Raw genomic sequence first — 25,757 nt, forward strand, 5'->3', positions numbered from 1 at the left:
TTATTCTCCCTGATTGGTGTAATTCGGCTTTGATTCCTTAGTGTTTAGTGGAGTCGCTTCAACTTCGCCGTTTTTGGACTTGTCTCCTTTATTCCATGATTGTTCCTCTCCTGAACCTAGGAAGGTATAGCCCAGAATTTCAATAACGTAGAGTCCGATGGTCACGAAAAAGATCACACGCCAGGCTTCAATGGTTTGCTAGAAAAGATAAATGGGAGAGAAATGTAAAGAATTACAAGTTTAATCACATTATCATCAAAGATGCTTACGTTTCCGTGCGTGATCTGTCCAACGAAAATGGGAACGGTTATACCAGGGAGCGTTGCTGCCGTGTTAGTGATGGCCATTAATGTTCCAGCATAGTTTGGTGCAATGTCGATATGATTAGACAAGAAACCGCAGAACATGCCTCCAATAGAGGTGATGCCTATGGTCATCAATGCGACGGCCAAACCTCGTTGGCATCCAATATAACAAAGAGCCAGTAGGCAACACATCGGTACAACAGATGCAATTAGTGTAGCTGTTTTACGAGCGATTGTTGTGTTGATCTTTCCACGCGCACGAAGAGCATCTAGAGTTTTACTAAGTGCCATACTGAAGAACCACATTGTGAGGAATGGAATAGCAGTGACGACAGCGTTTTCTTTAATGTTAAATTGCAGCACCTGTTTCATGTAGAATGGAAGTTCGATAAGCAACATGTACCAGCCCCAGTTGTTACAGGCGTGAGCAATAAGAATGCCGTAGAATGGGCCTGATGTGAACACTTTCTTCCAAGGTACAGCTGGCTTCGGTCCACTGTGACCTGAATCACCTTCCGATCCCAATGATGAGGTAATCAAATTTCTTTCATCCTGACTAATTAGAGCCTGTTTGTTGGGGTTATCCTGAACTAGCCAAATCCACAGTATAATCCACAGGCAACTGAGACCTCCCATCACGTAGAACACCGACTCCCATCCCAAGCTGCCGGCTAGGACACCTGCCATCAACATGGAAATGACCGTACCCAGAGCGGTTCCCGCATATACGATTGCAGACATCACCGAGCGTTCATTGGGAGGAGCCCACGAGGCCAGCATGACGTGCATCGCTGGGAAAGTGACACCTCCACCGATGCCTTCTCCAATACGCATGGCCACCATGGCACCCCAATGCAGCTCGGCGGCAACCGGGGTCAGAAGAGTGCACACAACGTTGATGAAAACCGAAAAGAACATCACCCATTTGGCGGAGAAACTTTCGGCGATGCGGGCTCCGGGAATCTGCGACACAAAGTAACCCCAGAAGTAGCAGCTCAAGATGGTTCCCTGCAGCGGTTCGCTCCAGGTGAATGGTCCGTCCTGTGGAATAGGGAAAAGGTACAGAATTTCTGTTAAATCAACAATTGAAGTTCTTTGAATTGGGCTTTTGATAAAAGTTTGTGTGTTTAAACTTTAAAGGTATAAAAATATAAAATATAAAAATGAATGGTATAATATTGTTTTCAGTCTCTTCGATTGAAAGACATCTGCAATTGATAAATTAGAGATAGAAATATATTTTTTTGATACAATGTATACCACTCAAAGTAATCGCCTTTGACATTAAATTGACCATCAAAATTGTGGCTGGGGAATCGGAAACATACACATATTGTGGCCGTTCAATTGACATCAATTGTTGACCCCTAGTGGGATGGATCCGCACACCGGTTAGTCCCTCGTCAAAACTATTCGCCAATTTCGACCACTGACTTACTGGTTTGCTATCGATAGGAACGCAACCGGTCGGTTTGTCTTAATTAAAAATAAATTCTTTGTCCAATCAAATTTCCACTCGCCAGTTGTTGGCTGATCTCAATTGGTTTCACTTTCGGTGGCAGTCATGCGTCGGCTAGCAAGTGTGCGAGATGAGATGGTGCAAAGTCTAATCGGCAGCAGCTGGTATGCTATCGTTTGATGAAACAGGGGGAGACGATGACGATCCACGTCCTCGAAGCGTTTATGTAGTTTGACGGAAGAGAACAGACTATCAAGAACACACACATTTCTTATTGGTATGAGCGGGAGTTGATTGATCGGGCAGGATGGCTTTTGGTTTCATTGGTTCTAAATTTAAATGCATTCCATCTGAGGTAACAGGAAAACGCGGAAAACGTCAAGTGCAAGACCGAATTAAATTCTCATTGTCTCGATAGCAGGGTGCATTGTACTATGCAGTGGTGCAGATTTTTAAATTTAAAGCTATTGATTTGGAGTTAATCGAGTACACATCAAATCACCTAACTTGCATGTGCAATTATTTCTGAACGTTAATTGTCTGCCATTGATACCGCCATATACTTATGGATCGGTAAGAAATAAATCTATCACCATTCTACTATTATTAACTGCCGCCATTAACCTGCTCATATACCTAACTGGCAATTTGCATTTAGTATTTCATCCAACGTACATGAAATCTATAACTCAGTGATAACGAAGTAAACATGCAATATCAAAGACGCCGTATTCTCATTTTTGCATTTTTAAGAAAGTAGGTAACTGACCTGAGCTTAGTGGCAGTAAATAATGTGTGAGCTAAGAGTGGAAAGCGAGTTTATGGAGCTTTCACTGTCAGGAGAATAAAAACTCTATTTTTTTATAATTAGGTATTTGTTGTAAAAAAATTGAAAGTGGCTTTTCGAGGAAACCATATTCATCACCGGGCAAATAAAACTAAATGTTTTGAACATTTTGCGCGCGGATATAAAATATTTTGAAGAAAAATAGCTTTGACTTAAATCATTTAAGGTTGAACACGAAAAATCCAGAATGTTACACGAAAAATGCGTCAATTATTTTATATGGAAAACTTTTTAAAATTAATTAAGTTAAGAATGCACAGATTCACGGCGTTCATTTGCTGTCAGGTTAAGTTTACAACATAACATAACCGCACCGCGTTCAAGCTGAACGGTTGAGTAATCCCAAATTCACAATGTGTGATATCCTGGAATGATTTGGGAAACATTTGATCATCGATTGGAAACCCGGTATTGGAAGAAACCCAAAGGCAGCTGATTCTAAAAATTGTTCGAACGAGGTGATTCTTTTCAATTGGAACCGGAAGATGTCTTTGAGAAACTAGAAGAAAGGAAAAAAAGGAGAGGAGAGGAAAGGAGAAAATAGAAGGAGTTTCGCAATCCAGAAAGCAAAGAAGCAAAGCATTGAGTTGATATGTTTCAAGGTATAAGTTGTACTCAACTGTAACGCGAACATCGGAAGGCAAAGAAACGCTCAAGGAAGATTTACAGGAATTTCCTGATGGAATACGATTACGTCGTTATTGATGATGAAACTGCAAGGTCGTTTTGGGACAAACTCTTGTTCGAACCAGTCGTTGTTTTCATCGTCAACAGCGTAGAACCTGGCTCGTGCTGTTTTAGGTACTCGTCTCCATTCTACTCGATTTGAGCCAATCGTCGTCAGTTTGCCAGGCGCCTCAGAAGCCGCAAATCACTTTCGACCTGGTCGAGCCATCTTGTACATTGAGCCTTTCTGTTCCTTGTGAGGGCGGGGTTGCTGAAGAAAACTGCTTTCGTCGCACTGTCATCCGGTATCCTTACGACGTATCCGGCTGCCTATCGCTCGTATTTCATATGACTTCGCCACCCTTCACTTTCAGTTTGTACTCCGTCAACCGTCCGCAGCACTTTCCGCTCGCTCGTTTCGGTTCTATGCTCGCTCATCGGATCACCCCCTTAAGAGCGATGTTGAATTGCATATAGCATGCAGAATGTTCATGTAGAGCCGCGGTCATAAAGCTTGTAAAGCACTCGATTTCTCATTTGACTTCTAGGAGATGCCATGAACTAGTTAATTTTCAAAAGCTGAACCTTTAGTTGCTTCATTTACTGAAGCAACATGCGGTTGACTGCCTTTTATAGCTAGATATGGCAAGCTGTCATTATTCAAATTCATCCAAACTATGGTACAACGGCAAAAGCGTCACGGGAAGAGAGGTAAGGCTGATTAAGGAATGCTAGTCTATTGTGAAGGGCAAGCTGAAGAAGAAAGGTGGAACCAAGGATGAACCGACATAGAAAAAAATCCTTTAGAAAACATCGCCTTACCATCATCACTCAACACTCGAACGCTGCTGTGTGACCATTTTGCGAAACATGGTTTCTTAAGAAATGAGTAATTTTTGCGTGGATGATGGAGTTAACGCAAGAGTCTTGTCTGTTTGTCTGTGGTGCAGCAGCAAGCGATAAAGAGCAGTTTAGGCTAAAATGGAGATTGCCTATCAAAGAAGAGGAAAATCAACTGAAAGAAAAGTATAATGGGCCGTATTCGAGAAAAGTTTGGATGACGGGTTATGGTAAGAATTATTATAATTTAATCTGCTCACTGTTTAACACTTGACTTAATTCCTCCAATTCACTCGGTTGTTGCGTGCTGCTCTCTAATTCATTGAACACCACGCACTCGCTTCCAGATCTCTCTCCAATTACTTTAGCCATCTTGCTCGACGTACTCCTGTGCAGGGCTTCGACCGATCCTTTTTTTCTACCGCAGTAACACTAACGCGCATTCAAGTTCACACCGTCCGTTTAGTGGTGGAGTACGAACGCTATGCATAACACAACTGGCAGTTTGCTCAGTCAAACGCCGATTGCACGCAGTAGAACGAACGCGTTCTTAAGCTTTTTAACATTTTCGTTTCGATCAAGTTGCCTTTACCGTTTGGAGCAGCGAATGACTGCAAAACAGTCAAATGACTGGCAGTCACCACGCTAACGAAAAGCAACCGCACAATCGTATGATTCAATACTACAAAAAAACAACCACTACATGTGCATGGAAGAAGTCGGTCGGACTCCGTCCAATACAAACGAATATTTTGCTTGCGTCGGACCGATGTCCGGGTGACAAACTATTACTGTGAGCAGCCGATTTGGAAACAAAAAGAGAAACGAAAAAATACGTCACCGTATGCTTCCAGTCAGTTTGCAGTTTATATTCTCAAAGCGCAAAGCAAAACGGGAGATCGACTGTTTGCTTTTGCTGAGATGCCGCATGAATTGTAAGACGGCAGCAGCACAAGCGGCAGATTGACTGGATTCAAAAAACAGTCAAATGATCGTTCAAAAAGCGGAGTTTGAATGCGGAAAGTTCGCATTCACGGCAGTCACATTCAACTTGCGATCCCTTTTCAAGGCCCCTGCTCCTGTGCATCTTGTTCCTACCAGATTTAAAGCAAATACTGTCTTCGTAGAGTAATTGTCCGGGATTCTTGCTCCCCGTATTTATCCAGCTTTAGCCGCCTTGTGAATATTTGGTTCACCGCAGAGCCGCGCGAGTTCATGGTTCATCATCCGCCTTCGTTCTCGTTCTCCTAACCACTGTAACCCTACAAACTGCTCAGCGGGAAGGGAAGGGAAGGGTAATGGTGCTAAAACGGATAGAAACGGGTGTGCGTTGCGGCACTTGCCAAATACAATGAGTGTTTCCGTCGCAAACAGAAACCGATGGAAATCAACCAACAATTAGGATAATATCACGATGAATAATGCTACCAGAAACACAATGATCGAGTTTATATTCGGGTCACACCTCAGGAGAAAAATAAACGACCAGGACTGAAACTCCTTTCGAGCTCGCAAACGAAATTTACAATCAAGGTGAAGATAAAATTAGAGGACGGTGACGCTGTTGGTAAAACTCTAGATTATGTATACAATTTACAGGTTTATTTGCCCTCTCCCGACAATTTTGGCTTAAATCTAGGTTACTTGCTTATCTAAGGCTGGTGGAACGACCTTCTCCTCTCAACACCGACGACGGTTTTTCCACACACGGCAATTTTGATGTTAATGTGGTCAAAGTGGCCTCGGCTACCGTAGCTTGATGGTACGGGGTATTGTTCTCGTCCCGCAATGAGTGTATCAACAGCTACGTTACACAACGCAAGGGTGTTCGAATTGCAGATATGTTGAATTAGCCGCAGGGAGGCTTTTGCGGCGGATACTGTCAACAGTAGACACCGGATGGTATTGCGACTCGGCCTGTACCAAACGATCCAACGGCCAAGAACACCGATTCACTCGCTCTGCGCCGAATGCTGACGGGCACGCAGGCTCACTGGGTACAGTTGCTAGCGCTGATGTTCTGCGCCTGTGAAATAGTCCAAGAATAAAAGGCCCCTCGAGGACCTTTTCGAGGGATATTAGCCTTTTTCACACACCAGCCTTAGTTTTTCCTACACCAGCCTTAGTTTACTTTTGCACATTTTATAATTTGCTTAAAACTATTTTTACCTTTTTTTTCTTCCTTGTATATCGGCACTATTATTTTTATAATTCTTTTTATCCACGTTTGTTTCTTCGTTACGTGTTTGTAAATTGTTCGCTTTTAGCTCTTTCTGTGTTTTTATAGCTTAACACTAGAATAAACAATAGATTTTACAATAGACTTTTTACTTTCCACAATACACTTTTTTAACCACTTGACAATTACCTAGTTTAGTCCTTTTAACTTTACACAACACACGACAAAATCTTCCTTTTTATCTCACCGACAATAATCAAATCGATATAAATATATTTTTAAAATAGTAACGGACAAAACGATTCTCGCGCCCTATTGTCGTTTACTTTTCCAAACATCAAATGATATGTTCATCGAGCCTGAACCCTTTTATAAGTTCGGTCAGTTAAAAATTGAATCTTTAAAAGTTTTTCAATTTTTAACAATCTTTTGTCCTGGCAACCATTATTTACTGTATAATACCCTATGGCTCTGAATACCTTGGTTGTGTTTCTCATGGTATCTGTGGGCAACCCTGTGGGGGGGGACCCCTCCGTCTATCGGGGACGTGGAGGGTTATCCCACTTACAGAGGAATCTTCTGGTTGTATTCGAAAAGGCCTTCCCGAGAGAGTTACCGCTCCGTCCCAGACGAGAGACGCCAGACGTGGAGGGATATAACTCACCCAGTCGATCGCATCACCGTTTCTCTGGCAGATAATTGAGAGAGCTATCCGAAGTGAGTGATCCGTCCGTCCCGGTCGCACTGCGACAGACTTGGAGGGATATCACTCACCTCGATGACTGCTAATTCAAACCTGTTGAACTATGCCCGAGAGAGCTTTCCTAAGTGAGTGACCCGTCCGCCCCTCGCAAAGCGAGAGACTTGGAGGGTTATCACCCACTCAGTAGACAGCCTACTCAGGTTGTTTTAGATATGCCCGAACAAGCTTACCCGCGTGAGTGACCGCTCCACCCGAAGGTTTGGAGCGCTATCAATCACACAGTCGACAGCTTGCTCAGAGATGGACTTAGGAAATTTGGATTGGGAATTATGAGCAGATTGAAAAAAGCATGTTAAATTGGCAGAGTTAATTTTATAAAAAAATATGTAAACGAAGGTTACACCACCTCCGAATATAGTTCTCATCACCGGTCTCTCGAAAACTCCGAGCATCCATTGGCCTTCCTTAAGGATTGTCTCCATTTCATGCACGTAGTGAACAACTGGTCTAATACGCGTCTTGTACAGATCGTACTTCGTTCGGAAGTTTAATCTGTTCGACCACAACTGCTTGTGAAACTCATATAAACACGACTTCCACCGATAATATGCCTTTGAAATTTATGGCTGATGCCGCCAGTCAGATAGGGCTAGACAAATTTGTCAAATTCTAACTCATCGCCATCGGCCGTCCCACTATTGCCTAAGCCGTTGAACCGTAGGCATGAGAGACCAAGTGAACCTTACAATCTATCCGAATTAACCATTACCTGTCGTTTTATTATGGCATTATTCAATACCAACATGAATGCTAAGAACCTAATAGCTTGCTATTAAACCCCAGTAAAACTGTTTGTTTGTTACGGTTGCTTATATTATAAAAAATATAAAAAATACGGATAAAATTATGTCTTCACCTGGTTAATGTCTTTGACAACTTTTCCCTTTGCCTTGAGTCTCCTCTTCATGATTGTATTCCTCAATAGGGCGGAACTGGGCGCATTTGGGTGGGTTAAGGTCTTTCGGAACAAATTGGACCCCTTTCTCTGCATACCATTCTTGAGCGACTTTGCTGTAATGACAGCTTGCCAAATCTGGCCAAAACAGCACAGGATGGTGGTGGGATCGAATGAACGGCAAAATTCGTTTTTGGAGACACTCCTTTTGGTACAGTTCCGACGTCATTGTCTTATTTGTAACGAAAACTTTCGTTTTTCTGCCACAGTTGCAAATGCCCTGCCAATTCATACATTTTTGTGCAAATTTGTCGGCAAAAACAAATTTAAATTTGCATGAAGCATCCCTCCGAGCCGTTGCCAAGTAAAATTTTTGACCTGGCATCTGCCCGAAGTCAGCCTTGACAAAACTTTTATTGTCCATCAGAAGACACCCGTTGAACTTGGTCGACAGTTCCACTCCGATATTAGCTTGAGGCTTCCGAATCGTCGTCAATGTTTCCTTATGCCGTTTGAAAATTTCCGACACGACATTGTTTTTGTGGTCGCTCATCCGCTTACTACGTGACCAGCCCACAGTTGCCTGCCGTACTTTAATCTCCTTCAAAATATCCGCTTCTTAAGATACAGTAAGGAGGGGCAAAAGTGCGATGGGGATAAAAGTGCGATTCAATGATTTATCAGAACAGATTCCGAGTAAATTGACTACATTGGCGTGGATGGGTGACTATTTTGATAATTTAAATCTATCGTTAACATTTGTTGTTTACAAAGCATGGTTGCTGATTTATGTGGAAATGTTGTTTTAGATTGGCTTCGATGTAATATTTCGTTTTACGGCACTCACACATCTCCTGTTTTGAAAATGCGGTGAGAAGAATTTAAAAAATTTGTTTCGCTTTTGCGTAATTTGATCAAACTCCGTCAAGCGCCTAGCGGGGCAAAAGTGCGATTCATGGACGAGGCAAAAATGCATAGGTAATTATATACAGTTTTAGGCCCTATATTTCAGATACTATAAATGGCAGATCTGCAGAAAACCTTGAGCTCTACAGATGCTGGCCGAAAGAAACCAGTATCTATCCGCTGGTGAAACAAAAAAAAAAGCGTTTGGCACGGTTTCGATCTGACGAAGGCTGCAGTATGGCATCGAAAAATAGGACAGGTGCAAATTGAGAATATTCCTTACCGAAACATATCGCAAATTGAAGATATTATGGTTTTGTGAGCTACTGCGTGCCAATTTCATGGATTTAAGCATCGCACTTTTGCCCCACTAGCGGCACTAGCGGCAAAAATGAAGAATTTATTTTGCATAACACTATTACATCAGATGATTTATAGTTGAATGTGAACGTATTGAGTTATTGCATCAATAGAAAATATATTTTATTTTGTGCTTCTTTATATCTCATGAAAATTGATGACAACTTCAAACATCACACTTATGCCCCGCCCTACTCTACTTGAAATATTTCGTGATTGCGCGCCTGCCTTACACTCCTTCTAATTTGCCACCAAAAATAGATCGCAGGATCTTACGCTCAAAAGCACCAAGAGCTTTTCGGTCGCTCTCTGTCAACGTTCACGCTTCATGACCGTAGAGCATCACCGGAAGAGCGTCTTATAGACCGCGAGTTTCGTACGGAGTTGCAGGCTAGGGTATCTCGGCTGGCTAAAAGGCTTTATTGGTAGCCACTATCCGCATTTCTACCTTACGGCTCACATCGTTGTCACATGTCACGAACGTATCAAGATAAACAAATTTGTCGACCACTTCAAAAGTATCTTCTTCTCCCTACCAGCAGAGAGCCGGGGTGACTCTTGCCGTAGAATTTCTCTCCATTGTATTCGGTCCTGGGCTACTCGTTGCCAATTTGTTGAGCGTCTCGACACACACAATTCGGCTTCAAGCTGGTCGAGCCATTTAGCACATTGGGCCTCTCTATTCCTAGTGTCAGTGGGGTCGTACGACATTCTTGCGACGTGGCCAGCTAACTAAACTACTACGGTGGTTTCCAAACTTCACCAACCACAGCATAATCCGCCACAGTTTATTTTGTTTAACTGAATCGTAGTCCGTCTTGAAGTCTATAAAGAAATGGTGAGTACAAGTTACTCTCGGAGTTTACCGGGGATCTGTCGTCCATGAACATTTGGTCCTTTGTGGAGCGTTTCTTTTAATAACTACACTGGTATTCGCCAACAAAGGTTTTCTGCAATAGCTTCATTCTACGAAACATTATGTTGGTGAAAAATTGTTATATAGAGCTGAGCCCCGATAGTTGCTGCATTGGAGTCGATAGCACTCTTTGTAAATTGGACATATGAGACTTTCGTAGTAGTTCAATACCTTTGGTATAACCTGATGTGTTGCACAATATAGCCGTTTGCTCCTGTCTTTCGAATGTTCGGCGAGAATGGTGTCCTTTCCAGCTGCTTTGCCGTCTTCCAGCTCTTTAGCTGCATTTTTGACCTCGTCCAAAGCTGAGGATTCTACAGCTTGACCAACCATCATCTTCTGTTCTGTACAGCCTTGTTCGCCACTCAGCAGTCCTACATAGAAATATTGTTTGCAACTCCTGGCCACCTCCGATCTTTCCTTCCATGTCATTGCGCATAACAGGAGATGGCGCGGTCTGGTTCTTGATTGCGTTGATCGTTTTAAAGGAGCTTCTCGTATCGTGCTCATCGCCGAAATTCTCCGCCTCACCAAGTACACGTTCCCGATGCTGACATTTCATACACCAGTGAAGCATCTCAGTATCTTTCTTTGCTCTGTCGTGTCATAGTTGCTGCAACTATGTGAGCTCGGACTCGTTTCTTCTCGTCAGTCACTCGCTAACACTCGCTGTTAAACTACTAATTCGAAGTAGACCTGCTCATCAACTTTCCGATAGTTTTCTGCAGCAACACCTTCCACCGATAACCGCCGAATGTTCAATATATCTTCCTTGTTATTTTCTGTTTGAATACATTGAACAATCGAGGGCGAATCCTGCTTACTACTATGTATCCGAAAAGTCCATCATCTGAGAACAGGTATTTCTATTAGGGTGAATCCAGGTATAAGGTTTTCTATATTCGACAAATTTGACCCATTCTGATAGCTTTTTGTTATCAGATTAAAATACTCAAAGAAATGAGATTTTACCTCCAATTTTACTTTGATGTCAAAAATCAAAATGCCAAAATCATTCAGTAGGAAATATAGCGAAAGTTTAAAAACCATTTGAATTTTGCCCAAAAATGGAATACAATTGAATTTTGCCAATAAAAGTGCTTTTATTCGTTATCTTGGGATTTGATGCTAGGGTACGGGAGGGTATTTTCAGCACGCTACTAAATTCGGCAAACATTACCTTTTTCTGCTGCGCTTTCCCAAATAAAAACTTTGCCGCAATATAACAATACTGAAACGAATGTAGCACTCATAAGCTTTAATGTGTTATAACTATTTTCATACAAATGTAAGTAATTTGCTAAATTTTATTCAATAAACATCAAAACCACTGTTTTTCCATTGGCACGTAACGGGCTGAAAAAACCAGCAGCAATCGTTTACGCGTATCCACTCTTGATGATGGTTTGGAAAACACACAATTATGATCACGTTTTTCTTATTCTAGCAACCAAACAGCTGTGAATATGATCTCACAGAACAATTCTACTTCTTTTCATCACAGAAGAACACAAAAATTCCCCTCTGATATGAAAATATACATCAATTTTCATTCACTAGCAATCTGCAGCATTTTGCTTTTAATTCAGCATACGGTGTTTTATTTACGCTACTACCAAGATGTGATGCAGTTGCGCCTGAAACTCTTATATCGTGTTGACACAGCTAGTATTTGAGTGACACCCACTTGCTTCTGGTGCTAATGTATATGCACGATGCAATGATACACTAGCGCCAGCAGCAAGCTGTTGTCACTGCAAAACTAGTTATCTTCAATGAGCCGGTATCTAGGCAATACCGACACGTTATCCATCGGTCTCTGTTTTGATCTGTTTTTGAAAAGCATCTAATCCCTGTGCAGGTTATTTCGGCCGGTCGGATTTAAAAAACACCTCTATAAAAAATGGGCCCAATTTAGCCGCAACGACTTCATCATTTTTCGCGACTATAACTCAAATTCAGTAGCGTTTAGGGATGGGCGAACAGCTCACGAGCCGTTCTAATGAACCGGTTCACAGGAAGAGCGTTCCAAAGAACGGCTCCTGAAAAAGAACGACGGTTCTACAAACCTACCCGAAGGTTACCGAAAGTAGCACGAAGCTTGGTTCGTGAATCGCAATTAACCGAACTGTCAACCTGGCGGATAGACGAACCGTGAACCATGAGCCGCTCATTTGAATCGGTTCGTGGTAGCAAATGACGGTTCACACAAAAGAGCCGTTTTGCCCACCTCTAGCGTTTCATTAAGACCAAGATACACGTCGATATTCAGTAAATATTATTCTATCAACTGGTATAAAAATCTTGTCTCGAATGAATATAGTTTCAACGTAATTCCTGAATATTGTTTAGGCTACCGCTTAATGGGCTGAAAATACCCTCCCATACCATATATAAACTTCCCTAGGTACAACTGCTGCTTTCACTTGGCAATGGAAGGATTTGCAGTATCAGTAAGCCCGTAATGCAATCTGTACAATTATCTAGTATTTATTTATATGACAGTTTTAGCTTTCGAATAATAATGTTTCCTCTACGATTAGATAAATAGGTAATATTTAAGTCACCCGAACAACTCCTTCTTCACAGTTGTAAGACTTGTGGTTGTAATGAGTAATTTAATGCCACTCAGATGAATCAGAAGGCGTAAAACTTTGAGTTAAGTTGTACAATTCCAAGAAAATTTTCATTTCAATTGCTGTTGCAACATTCAAACAAAATTGTCAACTTTATATTTTTAACACAGAAGCGAGTAAAACTCGTTAATGTTTATGATAGGAAGAAAATGCTCCATAATTAGTAGTATGTTTTTAGTTTTAAAGACAATCTAGCACAAGGTTGATGACCTGTGACAAGCGACACAATCTTGGAAACACATCGATAAATTTAATTAGTTTCACATCCGAACTGCAATACCCGCTCGGTTCCAGCACCATGTTGTCATCTATCTCGAAAGCGCAATTACCTTTCTCAAGACTCGCTATACCACTGCTTTAAACGTATGTAATATCACCGCTTAATCGTGGACCCCCTTCGCGGCTTAATCCGGTTTTGTTACCGCGCGCGAGTGTGTGTCTAGTTGCATTTGCATCTGTCATAAATTTCTTCGCCCGGAATGTTTTTTTTTTGCATTTGCACTTGCGCAATGTGCAAGCGCGATCTAGCCTGTAACAGTGCGCTTACCTCGACTGCTTCGGTTGAGTTGCTTCCCTGGCAGACCGGTTCGGCGGTGTGCGATTCGGCCACCGCGTGGAGCGGTGCGTTGTGGGCCAGGGCCGAGTGATTCAACATGGCGACCATCGCCACGCTCAGATTCACCTTCAACCCGTAGATGATGGCCATAGCGATGGAACCGAGCACCGCGAGGATGTACCGGGCCGGGACCAGCGCTGGAAAGAAGCAAGATTAGAGAAACGGATGAAGCGGATGGTCGTAACGTGGTGGGTTCAAATGGTGATGGGCCTATGAGTTAAATGGCCATACTAGCGAATGGACGGAGAAAGAGGTGCGAAAAGTGCACCATACTAATGGTGTAATTAATTTTGGTCTTTGTTTTGCTTTGAATAACAAATTAAGTGGGATGCCAAAAGTACGAGGGGAGATTGGAATTAATACGTAAAGCCAACAAATTTAGTTATATAAACGTACGGTATGAATAGTGACTTTTCATTCACGTTTTTTAATCAAATAATTTCAACTATATCAATTATCTTTATTTAAAAGATGTGACTTCTCGGATTTGTTACGAATACTTTATTCGTGGTTTTCGACTGACGTTTCGAGACTCTATGCGTTCATCCTCGGAGCAAAGGGTTAGCAATTGTTTTCTTGGTCAAGTGTTGGAATGCAAACATTAAAGCAATCAATTCGTTTTACCTTCTACAACTATGTATAATTTCCTCACACACCACAAGTAAATTGAAAAATTACAATTTTCAAAACCCTATGAAAGTTACAATACTCACAGAAACAATTTGCAATACTCAAAGATGCAGCGGTTCTGACTAACAGAAAAAATGGCCTATTTGTATTTTTTGGGAATAAAATTATTAGTTTTAATAGAAATTTGATTATGAAAATTTGTCAGTACCAAAATCGACGCATGCCCAAAAAGGTATATAATATTTCCAAAAAACGTTGGTTATCTTTTATGAATTGCTTTCATATCCTCTTGTATTCAAAATTTGGCTTAAACACTCGTTATATTATTTCTAGATCTAGTCAAGATTCCTCCAGAGTAATTGTTTGTGGATCGTTGCTGTTTCCAACATAATTGCTTTTATCGAAAAAAGGAATCTGGAATCGAAAATGACATTTTCAATAAAGTAAACATTTGACTTATACACACCCTATCGCGCACGATAATACTGTACGTTGTTCGTTGGATGTAAAACATTTGGCGGCGGCGATAGAGCTGCAGTTGACCAGAATAGCGAATACCGTGCGATGAACGAGGTAAACAAACACAATAGCAGTGGAAATTGTTCATCGAACCAAAACCGATGACGAATAGGTACAAGTTTCCGTCTGGCCTGGATAGTGGATGTCAATTGATACCACGTTACCGAGGTGATTACTGTTGGCTGCTATGTTCAATCTTATCCTCTAAACAAGTCCTCTTGTCAATTAGCAGACACTTTTGAATAAGCAATTCCTAATAACAAATGGAAACTTTTAGCTCAATCATTGGTAAAGCTCGTTAACGGGAAGTTGTTTGGTGAATATAAACTTATTAGTACCTTCACCTTACGATGATGCAGTTACCAGTGGTACCAAAACGACAGGTACTTCCGCCACGAGTTTATCCAATTGACAGCTGAACATGCGCGATGCAACTAGCATCGCGGATTATTTATGCAGAAAATTAATGCGTAATGAGTTATGCATTAGTTCGGTATGTTCGGTTGGAGAAAGGAGTTATCAATCATGCTTCGTTTGCTCAGAGTTATCCAGTTATCGTACTAAAAGTTGGAACTCCTAAAAGTTTTATTAAACCATGATGCAATTTACATGGTCCATAAAACGATTAACGGGAAACTAGCAGTCATCAACTTTTCGTCGGAGAGTCCAATTGCGGAAGCAGTTTTTGGGCCTAAAAGCGAACTTGTGTTTATAGAAATGTATTCACTGCATTTTTCTTGCCAATCTGAACATAATTTTATGAACAAAATTGTTGTTTCAAACCAAAAAACTGTTTTTTAAATTTGCAGAATCGATGACGACTAATTTCACCTTAAAAGAAAGCTAGTGTGTACGATAGTTTGATCCAAGCGGGCTTATTGTTCAAAGGTATACTAAAGCCTTATCTGCCATGCTTCCGGTAAGCTCAAAAAGAACTTTATCGCGCTCTCTCTACCATTGCGTTGGACGTGAAAGCCGACTTTATCGGCTAGTTGCGACACCTACTGACAACACAAGTGATACCATGACTAATTGCCTTTCAAACTAAAATCTTTCCACAACTCACATTCACCACTATTCGTTCATTGATTGATAGTTATAACTGTTATAACGACAGCTGCTGAAGCCGGTAATAAAATTGAAAACGAATGGCGTCTGCAAATGGAACGCAGAATGTTCTACATTCCGTGATTTAACCTGCGTACACAATTTCGTTAAATTGTCATTGTTTTCGTCACCCTCATTTACATATGCATTATCGGTGTGTCGCAAAGTGTTCAAATTTGCAATCAACAATCCCGACGAGTTTCAGTAAATTAAACAAACCGCGGTGAACTCTCTTGGTTGTTGATGATTATTCGTTCGTGTGACGCAATCGATCGCTTTTATATCAGCTGGGTTTGGCAGTTAGCAGCCAGCAAAATATTGAATTCGTCCTCTGTTTGACCTTTGTTTTGTTAGTCAGCTCGCCGGGATGGACGGGTCTGATCCGATGCGCTTTCCGACGCAAAACGGAGGGAAACCACTTGCTGCCGATAGATTTTCCACCCCGTCTGTCGTCGTCCTCCGGCACGACGCGCGTGCGGCGAGGGGTGAAAGAGTGCCGCTTCTTAATTTTGCGGTGCGAGGGTGGAAAACTGCAAAAGAGAACAGCATTTTCCCGTCGACGTCGTCGTCACCTCGGGAGGTGCGGTGCGCACACTCTTTGATTGGTGGTAGTGTCCGATTTTCGGCTGTGGTGCGTGATGTGAAAGGGAAGATTTTTCAGAAAGAACACATCGGATGCTATTAATACTGCAATGGTTGATTGTTTTCTTTTCTGATGAATAAGGTCGCGTGTGCAGTTGTAAGGACAAAAGTGTCAAAAATTTTTGAATGAAAAATAAAAAATCGAGTTTCATGGCTATGGGCTAAATTATTATCAACCTTTTGTTTTACTAATTTTAGGCGTATTTGGGTTTTCAAGATTGTTTGGTAATTTGTCTCTTCGTCTGATGCTAAGTGAAGGAATTTGATTCAAAATTGACAATCAAGTAATTGCGAAAAGTATTTTGAGTCACGTAGGCAGACGACACAAGGAAGCTGCTTGGAGATATTTCTCTTATATACCTACTTGGTGAAAGTCGAAAGGTATTATTGCTTCGCTCTCATCGTGAGGATACCGCGCAACAGCACAGCAAGGTCTGTTGTCTTTTAAGACCTAACTGGCATTCGAAATGAAGCACAACTCAAAAGTGGCTTGCTTATGTAGCAGTTGAGCAATTGATGAGGAGTGAAATACCCTTGCCCATTACCAAACCAATTTCGTTGATTCACGAAATCGATTTGGTGAGAATAATTTTCTGCAAAAAATCACTGATATAAAACTAGCTGAAAGTACATATTTGCATAATTCTGGTTCCTTAAATAAATTTGCTGTAGTAAAAAAGCCAAATCAGCCAACCAGCTTTATTAACTTGAAAATATATAGCCATGAGAATTGGAACAGGTGCCTAAAATTAAAGCGGCACCAACATGTTTCAATTTTTAAAAACTAATTGTTCAACAAAATAAATATATTTGATTAATCAATCATTCTAGTTGCATTCTGCGAAAAATTGTTTGACAATAAAAACTGTCTGCGGCGTTGAGCTAAAGTATTCTTCATGATAGCAGCAATAAAACTGTTTGGTTAGCATGTTACCATGAACACCATGAAACTAACAGATTTATTGCCGATTGACAAGGAACCACAATAAGATTATTTTAGTATTGGTACGCAATTGTATTGCTACGCCTTCTCGTAGAAACACAGCAATTTCATAAGCGATGTGGCGCAGCCGGCTAGTTCTATCGTGTTAATATAAGCAACCATAATAAATTTGCTGTAACATTATTAACAGGATTATTATGGTTTTATAGCTAGCTTCAAGTAGTTTCAACTCGTCTCATTTTGGTCATCTGAAGTCCCTATCTAGCGCCTCTTTGAAGATTTAAGTCAAACGATGAGTATCGATGACCAAACCTTCCAAGTAACAATTCTAAGTTTTATTACGTTCCTCTAGTGGTTTTCATGACCAATTTCATAAAACCGCTAATAAAACTATTTGCTCCACCAGAACTTCCTGATGACCGCTATAAAACTGCCTTCCGACCATGTAAGCAGCTCTTCAGAAGGTTTTTTTTAACCTCTTTAAGAATCAGGTTATAAGCACCAGCCTTTGCTAAAAGTAGCAATAAAACCGGCTTTCGCTGCTTGTCAGCCACCGCCATAATTTAATAAAGATTTTCGGTTTTCGCTCTGGTAAAGAGCTAGATCAGTCCGCCTGCTTGAAAATATATCCGGCAGCAGAAAAGTAAAAGCTTTACTGTCAGAGCATCCTGATCAATACGCGACCATAATAAAATAACCCACACAATATTTAGTGAATTTTGAACATCCTCCGTTGGTTTATATTCTACAAACCAACGGAGGATGTTCAAAATTCACTAAATATTGTGTGGGTTATTTTATTATGGTCGCGTATTGATCAGGATGCTCTGACAGTAAAGCTTTTACATTAAATTTTTTCGTGCATTTTGATATGATAAGTGGATGAAATCAACGCACCATTGAAATTATCAATTTTCGAAAACTGGTTGTTTTAACAAAATAAATATATTCAGTTAGTCAATCTCAATTGCTAGTAACATCTTTTTAGTAGCTTCCTGTGATAGGAAAACCGATTGACAATAACTTTCTTTCTGCAAAACACTTTGCTTTGACGAATTTTTGTTTGCGAGCTAAAACAAAATACTAAAAATTTTAGGCCTCGCAAAAAAAAGTGATTTTTGTGTTGAATTCCAATATTCTTCATAATAGCAGTAAAATAAAATAGTAGAGTGTTACCATTTCAATAGCTCTATAAAACTTCTGGTTTTAATGATGGCGTTTTGGTCATCGGTATGGTCATAATCGTACTGTGTTGTGTACAGGAATGGGCTGTTGTAGTTCGACTAATATGTACAATAAAAAATTCACCTAAACAAACTTGACAAAAATTAGTTTAAAATGTTTTGCCCTGATGAAGAGCAAATAAATACTTGAAACATTGGCCTAGAAAGCAAAGACGCTCTATAAAACTAACAGATTTATTGCGGTTTGACAAGCAACCATAATAATATCAATTTTGATTGGTGCGTCATATTGTATTGCTACGCCACACTTATAATATGTTTATAAGAGACGTGGTGCAGCCATCTAATGTAAGCAACCACAAGAAATAGAAATTTTTTGAAACGGTGGTTCTACAATTGATGAAGGGACGGCAGGGGAAAGTAATGAAAATTTTTGGGAATGGAGGGGAAAGAGTGGAAAAGTAGGGGGAGTTGGGGTAATTGGTAGCTACGCTAACCAAGCTATAATCAGAGAGGTTCGAATTTTGACGAATTTTGACTCGATAAACTGGCAGTCAAACTAACGTCAGTGGGGTTCTGAAATGTCGTGTTGTTTACATCCAGACGCAAACAACTCCGGAAATTTCCAAAAAAATCGTCGTAAATACACAATTAATTTGTGTTGTATTAAGTAATGCTCAATTTATTCTGTAAAATACTTTTAAATTCTTGTTTATTTTAGAAATAAGCGCAAGAACGTTTATCTGTTGAGAAGAGTGATGAAAAATGGAGCTTCTGGTAAAATTGAACGCAGTTATTGGGAGCACCATTTACCATTTCCATTTAGTTGAAATGAGTAACATCTTGACTCAAATGGAAACCTCCAATCAAGGCATTGTTACAATGCTTTTTAATTCGGAATATTTATTTTTATACTTGTTTTAATCTGTAATTTAATATTTGTTTACCATGTTTTATAAATGTACTTTCCTTGACTTGAGTAAAAGCGATGTAGCTGACAGGTTTTCGTCAAATTAGTGATAATAAATTACAAATTACAAATTACAAATTTCGGGATTAGCGAGATCCGGATTATAGACCCGTCGGATTATTTGGTGTCGGTTTAGCGGGGGGTAACTGTAAATATGTTTGACCGCATTTCAAGCAAGGGAATGCTCCATTAACAAGAGCAGCGAGTACAACATCGAACAATGAAAGTCGATGTTTTGCTTGTTTCTTTTTTTTCACGCTACACTCTTAAATGATTCTACCTGTAAATTGGTCGGATTTCGTTAAAGCTAGGTTGAAACTACTCAAAATGCCCCTAAAGTGTACAAACTCAAACTTTGGGTAAAAATTTCAACCAATTTTGGCTACTTGCTACCGATAATTGAATTATTCTCTATGACAAATAACGCAATTTTAAGTTCCTACTACCAATTTTTTGGTTGAAAAACTACTCAAAATCTGAGTTTGTACACTTTAAGGGCATTTTGAGTAGTTTCAACCTAACTTTAACTAAATCCGACCAATTTACAGGTAGAATCATTTAAGAGTGTAGGTTACTGCATTGAAATTTGACACTTTTGGAAGCGTTGACAGTTTTGGAAGCGCGATGTTATCCTCTGTCAAATACATAGCAAGGGATAGCACAGCGCATCTCCTCGATTTCATGGTCTAGACTAAAAACTCGAGGTTAGTCTACAATAAATTGACTTTATTATACCTTGCGATACGTGTGTTTTGACTCGTATCCTCTTGGTATTGCGTAATACCATAATAAAACCAGAGATAATGATTAATACCCCAATAAAACCTTTATAAAATTTAAATAAATCGAAGTGGCTTTAGAATTGTTACTTGGGCTGGAAAGGCTCCATGTACATTTTATTTCCTGTATGGACTCATCACTGCGACCAGTATCGTTTAATCTATTGTGATATCACCCGGGTGTTTGCTGTATAATCCGCACTGCATTTATTTTTTGCTATAATCGCTATTGAGTGAGCGTTATGCTTATTGAATTTTCTGCGTGCTTGTGTGTATTTGGGTACCCTTCCTTCAATACGTTTTTTTGGGGACCTGGATCGGCAAACGGTGTGACAGCGGAATACACCAGAATGCTTGATTTTATTGTCGGAAGGTTTGACTACTGCGACCATTATTTTGATCTATTGTTGTAAGAATGCTTGATAAACGAATCGCAGAACAGAAGAAAGGAAGGGAGGAGGATATCAATGGATTATGGAGGAACCATTGCAAAAATTGCGAAAGAGGTGCTAGGCACGACGAATGGAAGACAGCGTAACAATGGTTCAATGCTGAATGCCGGTGAGAAGAACCTGGCCGGGGGATGCATACTCATGCGGAGCACGGTCTTGTCGGCACAAAGGAGAGATTCATCTGAAACGACACACGCAGATTCTACAAAACCGTTAAGTGTAGGAATTTTGCAATGCCTGTGATGTGCAGTGATAGTGCAGGCAACCTGCTAACGAACAAAATGACGGTAGCAGCCTAGGTGGAAGGAGCATGAATTGTGAGCGATCATTGTCAGGATCTGGGAGGAAGATCAAATGCCGGAGAAGTGGTTAAATCGCCTCATTTGCCCTATTTTTGAACAAAAAAAAAACAAGACTCGAGTATAAAAACTATCGAGGCATTACATTGTTCAATTCTGCCTATAAGGTGCTTTCCCGCTTCCTGTTCTGTAGTCTGAGACCGTCGCCGGAGGCCGGTTCTCGTAAGGATTGCTCCACGATGGATCAGATGTTTACCCTGCGCTAGACAAGTTCCGGGAGTACAACTTGCAGACTCATCATCTGTATGTGGACTTTAGGGTGGCTTTCGATTCAATCAAGAAAAAAATGAGCTGTGGTACACGCTTAAAAAATTCAGCAAAATTTGCCGAGATTTGAATAGCCGTGCGTTCGATAAAAGTTTCGGTGCTTCGGAACTTCGGTGCTCTTGTTTAGGTGTCTAGATAATGCTAGAACATGGTTTTCCGACGATGTGCGCTACCGAGAACGATACACGTTCAGTTGGTGTTCGAGGAGATAGGAGAACGGCATCCCAGGACCAACAGTACTGGAGGACCACAATTCGTTCGCCGCAGGATCGATAATCCTCGTCACTAAAGTAAAGTAAGTACACTCAAGTCTTTTTTTACACGGGGGATACACGGGGCGTAAAAGAAACCCGTTTAATAAAACCGCGTTCATTCGAAAAATGTTGTAAAAAACCGCGTTTATTTGAAAAATGTTCTAAGAAGCCGTGTTAATTAAAAAATAACTGAAAAAGCTAGTTATAATTCAAAAGTCGTCGAAAAATCCGCTCGAATTTAAAAACTCGCTATAAAACCGGCGTAAAATGTAAATGTAAAAAACAGTGTTAATTAAAAAAATGTCATAAAAACCCGTTTAAATTCGAAAATCGTAAAAGAACGTATAAAAAGATATCTGAGTATATAGAAGTTCTTCCTAACTGAAGAAGAAATAAGCAGTCAACCGGAACTTCCCAACAAACATTTTATTTGAACAGTAGATTATTCAACCGTTATACAGCCAATGTTCAGGAATCAAGCGCTTAATAAGCAATTATGCAGCAAAAATGTTTGTTAGGATGTTAAATATATCGTCTACATATTGTCACCAACACAGTTTGGTAGAAGATTTCTTTGATTCAATTTATTTCATATATTTGGCATGAGAAGCACACACAGGAAAGATGAAAGAAGGTTCCCCATGAGTGCCCCCTTTGTTTGTTTTTGAAATTGTTCACAGTTCATTCACAGGAACGCATATGGGGTTTCAGCAGGACTCTTAACTTCTTAACTTGCAGCAATAATGATACCGGCCTGGTGAAACTTTTTAAATTTGTCAACTTCGTGGAAAGGACTGGAAAGCTTGAAATGCGACGAAAGAACGATAAAGAACGATCTGCTTTGGCAAAGTACTACTGGGAGATATCGACGCACTATGGATCCTCGCCAGATTGAATATCAATATACTGCCACACCCTTTTTGACATTGGAATATTACTAGGCTATAACAGCACAGAACTGTCTACGCACTGCTTATGACCCTATTCGTTCAATATATTTTTTGTTTAAATACTAGCTATTATTTTTTGATTTATTTTAACTATAGCTGTAATGTTTTCATTAACAGCGAAATTTTTATTATGAGCGTTTTTAGCTTTATTCCTTAGCTCATTAATGTTCATAATAGACCGTCTAATAATTATAAGTAGAATAATAAAAACACATCCAACATCTCTGTATTATTGTTGTTAAACCGACATCCACATGATAGAAAACATAAATGCTGGCTAGGTAATAAACATCAATAGGACGTTTTTTTCACCTAAAACTTTGATTTCACTGCACCGCTGCGAGGTGCGATCCAAAAGACAAGGGAGGGAGTCAATGTTTTATGTTCTCACCGTGGCTCGCTTGCACGTGTGAGTGGAAAAACGACTAACATCCTGCACGTAGCCGCAGCCAATTTTTGGATAGGCTTTCACTTTTTCTCAGAGACGGAGGAGTCCCCGTGCTGCTGCTGGTAATATAGCTATAGTTGTCCTTGAGCAGAGCTTTCACTTTCGCTCAATCTGTTTTACCTTAACGCGTTTGCGGATTGCCCCGGTTTTATTCGCGGGTGTAAAGTGAAAGAAGAAAATACAGCCCAGCAGTTTGGACAATTGTAGTGAAAATCACTCTTTCTCCTGCGTCTGAAGTAATAGGTATGAAGTATGATCGCAAGTTAAAATTATTATCTACAATAGGACTATATTAATCACGTAGAAAATGTATTTCTTGCTTGCCAAATCCCAATAGCAATTGTTCATCGGTTGTCAAGCCGACTTAATTCTCACTTGGATGCAGCTTGATTGAACCATCGAATATCTGTTTGTGGATACCAGTTTCCCGGTGTGTTTGCAGATGGGTATGTAACCGGTTCCACAACAAGTTTCCAGTCGATTATTTTTGCATACAGTATGAGATGTATAAGTACACGAATGTTCTTTCATAATTTTTGATAAATATGTACGCTCAACTGAATAAATATTGAATATTTTTCAAGTTAATGCATATTTTGTCGACTGTTACTTCCTCGTTATTTCTAACAAATTGTTCACTAATCTGGGTGTACCCCAGTGGCAACAATTTAACCCTTCCCAATCTGTTCCCGCTTGACACAAAAATTCCAGAAATAGTCATTCCTCTATATTTACTCACACGCCCATCACGCGAGCATAAATTTACATCTGTCGGCTTTATTCTCGTCTCAGTGAACGTGTAATCGGATTCTGTTGGTCCGAAAATTCTAGTGAAACGATAACTGATGGCTATCCCCTTTCGTTTGTTGCGGCTAGAAGAAAGTGGAACATTTTCTTCGTAGGAGTCTTGTTGATTTTTCTCTTATAAACGTCTACACCAACATCAATTCTCTTGGCATGGCCGCAAATGACCTTTACGGGAGTTTGAATGTTAAACTTGTAACATATGCCTTCGATTAAATGCTGAACCCAGGTTAAATTTTACACCGTGAAAACCGTGTGTTGTATGCTAAATGCAATCATGATAATCCAGAATACATTGTACTTTTTTCGAAATAATTACACTTACATCCCAAGATGTTGCCCTTGGCGGGCACTGCTTGATCACTCATTGCTGCGTTGTTCCAATAATAATTGCTCTTTATATTAGATATAAATCACTCGCCCTATTTTATTGAATTTTAATTTTAAATATTTTCACAATAGTTTATTTTTGGTTTCTGGAACCCACTTTAAAACTGTCGATAAACTACAATAACACCTCCGCACGTTTCAAGAGGGAATTTCTACTTAAATGCTGCTGCTACTGCTGCTGCCGGCTGCAGAAAGGATTTCTCCACACCACGGAACGCCACTTCACTGATGGACCGGTTTCCACATCCGATTGCCGACGCGCTTCGCGAGAGTATGACTAAAAGAAGCGCGTGTTATTCACATTCGCTGTATTTTATGCTGCCACTGCCAGTAGGTAGTAACATCAGAACCAGAGCGAACGTGCGAGTAACTTCACGCTTTACTTGTGTGTTTTAATCGGGAGGGGAATTACTATCGGGCGGTTCAATCAATACATACATGTAAGATTAGTGACGTAGCGTCGCGACCGGTGGTTCCGTGCATCGAAGTTTGCGCTCTCAAAATATGCTGATGTTGTTTGCATTGTGTTACTGATGGAATCAGGGTGGACGTAAATGTTTTATTGTTGAAAGAATATAGGCATCATGACAATGTTTAAAAAATGTGAAACACCATGACACACCGTAGGTGTTCTGTCAGACATTTCATAAAATATAAAAGATAAATGCTTCGATTTTCTTGAAAATTTACGCACTCGCTCCTTTGCCGGAAATTTTACATCCGTGGCCTCCCAGTTGGCTCCGAGGTATGACGCTGGCCTAATAAGCCAGTCGTCGTATGTTTGAATCTCGACTAGGAGAGGTTGTTAGGGTCAATAGGATTGTAGCAACTGACCCTGCAATTGTCCTGCACTCTAACAGCTGGCTATGAAGTCTGTCGTATAAAAACAGAAGGTCAACTTTCGATAACGGAATGTAGCTCCTAGTCTTTGCTTTGCTTTTTTGTTTGCGCCGTTTTTATTTAGCGCCCGTTCTGAGCTAAGGTGATCACAAAAATCATCATTTTTACTTTTAATTTTTTACTTTTAAAATTTAAAATTTAATTAATCACTGACCAAATTTCAATGGTTTTGGTATCTAATGAAAATGAAAGATAAATGTTGAATTGGAGCTCAAATATTTTATTAATGGCGAAAACATTGAAAATATCCGTTTTATTATGTTTGCATAGTGTGAGGACCAAAGAGACTTCACTTCGATATATTTCTAAACAGCTAATTTTTTTGTTTTTGAGATACAATTTTTTGAAAAAATTCAGTTTCGGTCATGTAATGGAGACGAGACACATTGTATTTTCTTATTATAATATTTGTACTATTTTTACTCACTGCTGACTGCTACGCTTTACAAGTAGTCGTTGTGACTCCTACCTTTTATCCAATGCTGAAAGGTGCATGGTTCGAACCAAGCTATAATCTGAGATTATAACCGGATTCGAACCCACAACACCTGCCATGGCATGTGGCTCTCTTGTACTCATGTACCTTTGAACCACAGAGGCGCTGGATAAAAGAAGACTGCACTACCCCGTTATTAAGGAAGCGACGTATCTCGTTGGGTTATTTTTAGACGCAAATTGTGCCTTTTCCTTCGTCTACAGTAGAAACCACCGACCGAGAAGTTTTAATGTAACTTGTTTTTACTAGCAGGACGACGACATTATGGAGGACCT

At 40.2% G+C, this 25,757-nt stretch overlaps 1 protein-coding gene across 1 annotated transcript; it reads right to left on the reverse strand.

Moving 5' to 3' along the window:
• LOC128742275 (sialin) lies at positions 1 to 24,093 on the reverse strand. Its single transcript, XM_053838582.1, has 4 exons — positions 24,022 to 24,093; positions 13,320 to 13,525; positions 270 to 1,346; positions 1 to 198 (listed from the first exon to the last, which is right to left on the reverse strand). The coding sequence occupies exons 1-4, from the start codon at positions 24,062 to 24,064 to the stop codon at positions 1 to 3; spliced, it is 1,524 nt and encodes a 507-aa protein (XP_053694557.1). The 5' UTR covers positions 24,065 to 24,093.
• Positions 24,094 to 25,757: the final 1,664 nt, after the last annotated feature.

Source organism: Sabethes cyaneus, chromosome 3 (assembly GCF_943734655.1).
Source record: "Sabethes cyaneus chromosome 3, idSabCyanKW18_F2, whole genome shotgun sequence".
Lineage (NCBI taxonomy): Eukaryota > Metazoa > Arthropoda > Insecta > Diptera > Culicidae > Sabethes > Sabethes cyaneus.